General features: G+C 36.4%; 1 protein-coding gene across 1 annotated transcript; it reads left to right on the top strand.

Annotated features, from left to right (window-relative positions):
* Positions 1-477: 477 nt before the first annotated feature.
* LOC145389824 (protein FAM200B-like) lies at positions 478-1640 on the top strand (the record flags this gene model as incomplete). The annotated part of the gene is made up of 2 exons (XM_080264963.1): positions 478-1080; positions 1386-1640. Coding segments are annotated over exons 1-2 (858 nt in total), but the record flags the coding sequence as incomplete, so codon positions are not given.
* Positions 1641-4429: the final 2789 nt, after the last annotated feature.

Raw genomic sequence — 4429 nt, 5'->3', positions numbered from 1 at the left:
CTCTCCTCTTGCCATACCGTGGATTAGTCAAGACAGCATTTAGAGCAGAGTTAAGAAAAATGGGAAAATGGGCCAAATATGGGAAAAAATACTGTAAGGAATGGGAAAAAGATCCAGCACTGAAGGATGGGATTGGAATGGCCCAAGGTGATGATACAAAGGTATCTTGCAAGTATTGCAAGGTGACCTTTAAAGCTCATTACGGTGATTCGTTGAGGCATGCAGCTACTGAAAAACACAAAAAAAAATGCTGTACCCTTCTCTAATGGTAGAACATTATTTCAAACAGGAATTATAAAGCGACATATAGATCCTTCAGTGAAAATTGCTGAAGCCAGGATTGCTGCCCATATTGCTTGCCACTCAAGCATTAGGACGGTGGACCACCTGGGAGAGCTAGTGAGTGCTATTTCAACGGAGCTAGCAATCCACCGAACTAAATGCACAGCTATAATTAACTATGTATTAGGCCCATCAATGTTGAAGGACCTTTGTGATGATATTGGTGATAACACATATTCATTGATTATAGATGAGAGCACTGATATTTCAACAGAGAAACAGTTGTGCATCGTTGTGAGGTACCCCAGTATTAAAAAGAAGAAGGTCGTCACTTCGTTTTTGGGTCTATTAAATTTATCCTCAGGCACAGCTGAGGTAATGACTCAAGAACTTGTGAAATTCCTAGAACATATGAAACTTGATTCAAGGAAATGTGTGGGATTGGCAACAGACGGATGCAATGCAATGAGTGGGAAACACAACTCTGTGATCAGTAGATTCAGGGAGATTAATCCCAACGTCATCCACATCAAATGCATATGTCACTCACTGCAGCTGTGTGCCTCATATGCTATGAGAGCATTACCTAATCATCTTGAATTCATGGTGGCGGAGACATACCGACATTTTTCTTACAGCACGCAACGACAGCAGAAATACAAGGAATTGTACACAACAATTAACGTGGGAGAGGAACCCTTGAAGATCATGCAGCTGGCAGACACAAGATGGATGTCTATTGCACCATGCGTCACAAGAATTTTGGAGCAATACGACGAGCTAAAGCTACACTTCCAGGTAAGATATCTTTCTTTTCGCCTCTATCACCTCCAATATATATATATATATATATATATATATATATATATATATATATATATATATATATATATATATATATATATATATATATATATATATATATATATATATATATACAGAGAGAGAGAGAGAGAGAGAGAGAGAGAAAGAGAGATGTCATAATAATCTCTATAACACCAATCTAGTTATCTATCTATCTGTATATTTATGTATGGATATATGTGCAAATAAAATGCTATGTAGAATATGAATATATTATTTAATTGTATTTCTTTTTTCAGCTGGTGAAAGGAGATGACAAGAGCTATACCTCTGAAGTGCTTCATAATATGTATGCAGACCCAGTCAACAAAGCATACCTTTCATTCTTGCAGCCACTAGTGAGTGAAGTCAACAGAGTGAATAAGCTCTTCCAAGGGGACAAATGTAATATCACCAAACTTCTCTCCAACTTGATGTCCCTGTACCAGTCCATGTTGCAGAGGATAATGATGCCACGTACCTTCCCAACTTGGGATTCACTCATGGCGTACGAGGTAACAATCTTTATATCCACTATACTACTAAATTACTAAGATTCTTAACAGAAATACGAACACCCGCTCCCACTTTTCGTTAACCTCATTCTCTCTCCCCCAGTTTTCTATATCATATAGTACTGTCTGAGTACCAAATACTAGTTGTTACTATCATTATTATTATTATTATTATTATTTTTACAATAGTAATGATAATAATGGGGTGCTTTGTGGGTGGAAGACAATTGACAATCGTCATGGTCGAGCCTGCCACAGACGTCGCAGGACACGCATGCTCATGAATCATATGCTGCATTTGTTTGTGTGCACTTGTGATAGGATTAATGTCATTCCTACTTACAAAACCACTTACACTCTCCAATGAATACACACAACAAGAGCTTATTCATTTGTATGAGTCATACAAAAAGGTAAAAATATTCTAATCTGGCAAGTCTAGCAACTAGTCAGCTCATTCATCCCTTATAATTTAATGTTTTCTATGTTAATTCTTAAGAAATGAGTAGATTTGTATCTCTTAATATATGGTTTCAATGAGGAAAGTCATATTTTCCTCCTCTGAGACGATTTACTAACTTAAATTTATTAATGCCTAAATTCGCCTTCAGTCAACGATTTCGACAAACCGTCCCAAATCCAGGAACGGTCAACAGTCATTTTTTGCCTGCTCGTGAGAGAGGTCGGAAGGCTGGACTGAAGTCGAGAGGACGCACGCTGAGAATCAGGATCGTACTGTTGTGTTCCCCTGTGCATTAATAGGGGTGGCCATCAATTTCCTCAGATTATGAATGATGAAATTACAAAATAAACAATTTGGATAATATAGTGTCATACAGTATGTATATATTTCTCAAAGTGGCTAATCAATCCAGAATAGAATATATTCTCTATAATAAGTATATATAGAAAACTATATATATATATATATATATATATATATATATATATATATATATATATATATATATATATATATATGTGTGTGTGTGTGTGTGTGCTTTTCACTTTCACTCACAAAGTACACACTGCTTCCTACCCAGATGACTTAACACTCCCACACACACTTCATGACTGGTGTACTACAAAAAGACTCAGAATGGCCTCTTTTATGGTAGAACACAGTCATAATTCACACCTCACTATCAAAACATCCCTCTTGTCCCACCTGCACACAAAATCTTTGGTGAAATGAAAGCACAGTAACAGAAGAATTTGGTAATATCTTGCAGCATAGAGCAGTTAGTTAGAAGCTGATCTGTAAAAATATTTATCTAAGACAGCCTTTCTGAAATTATCTTGATGTCCTCAAATGTGAATATTACAAAATCTTGGGTGCCGCAATATTAGTAAACAAAAGCAGAGTCTATCTTGTCCCTGGGACTGTACCTTCAATGCGCATGCGCCACTTGGATATTTGGGATGTTACGAGCGTCGTACCGATTTTTTACTTATATTGGCTAGTAATCTACTTGAAGAGGGCAATTACAAAGTATTTCGTTCCAGCCAATAGTGAGTAATGTAACTCCACCTCTTTCAGTATAATAAAAGACTACTAATGCAAAATAAATGAGGATCTTGGAGTTCATTTGATGCTAGTCTAGCTGGATAAATATTTTTTACGTATTACTATGAAAATAATAAGTAGTTTCCCTTCATTTCTTCTGAATTATTTGAGAAAAAAATAATTACTCTAAACATTACAAACATTAATTTGAATCATAAGTCCACACAAAAATATATTATTAATGATTCATGAGAGTGCGACTGTTCACTGTCAGTGGCAGGCTCGACCACTTCAGTGGCGGCCCCAAAGCACCCCATTATCATTATTATTTGCTTCATATTTTCTATTATTTTAACTATTATCAGCCAACATGCATAAGCCTGCGTGAAAAGGTAAAAGCACAGATCCCTAAGAGTGTATACGTACAGAGAAGTTGGCATAATAATTCTCTAGAATGTAGAGTACCTACAGATATATATATATATATATATATATATATATATATATATATATATATATATATATATATATATATATTTCAATTATTTTCTTCCACGTGCTTGTTTCATATTTATGTGCACCCTGTTTCTTTGTAACGCTCTTCTATATATTTATAGTCGTTCCTCCCTTAATGTGTACTGTACGTATACATATGCACACACTCATTTGCTCTACCACCTGGCCATCTCTTTCCCTTGGGAGTCGCCTGATCAGAAAAACGTTCTTAATCCATCTTAATCCATTCTTTAAATCCTCTCTCTCTCTCTCTCTCTCTCTCTCTCTCTCTCTCTCTCTCTCTCTCTCTCTCTCTCCAGTCCTCCCTTTGTCTGCGCTGCCCTTCCCTTCCCATTAACACTTGACTGTTCTGTCTTATAAGCCCTTCTGTCAACCTTGGCTAATCTCATTTTATCTTTTACCAGGCCCACCCTCACACACACACACACACACACACACACACACACACACACACACACACACACACACAAAACAATCCAAAGTTAGTCAGAGATTCAGTAGAGATAAACAAATCAATAGTAATCACTGGAATAGAAGAGGATGAAGTTAAAAACAAGATCACAAGAGACAAAAAGGAGATGGCAAATGTAATGAGCTTACTGAAAGAAGTATCAGAGGAAATCTGTAGTAAAGACATAGAGGAACACAAAAGGTTAGGGAAATACGAGAAAAGCAAGACAAGACCTCTAAAGGTGACTTTCCAGAGTGTAAACACAGTGGAAGAGATACAAAAAAATGCAAAGAATCTTAAGGAAAAAGAGGAGTT

Source organism: Coenobita brevimanus, unplaced genomic scaffold, assembly GCF_032717465.1.
Source record: "Coenobita brevimanus isolate Jiangsu-jjx unplaced genomic scaffold, ASM3271746v2 jjx.HiC_scaffold_2404, whole genome shotgun sequence".
Lineage (NCBI taxonomy): Eukaryota > Metazoa > Arthropoda > Malacostraca > Decapoda > Coenobitidae > Coenobita > Coenobita brevimanus.
The sequence above is the reverse complement of the archived record's forward strand: the minus strand, read 5'-3'. Positions and strand labels throughout refer to the sequence as shown.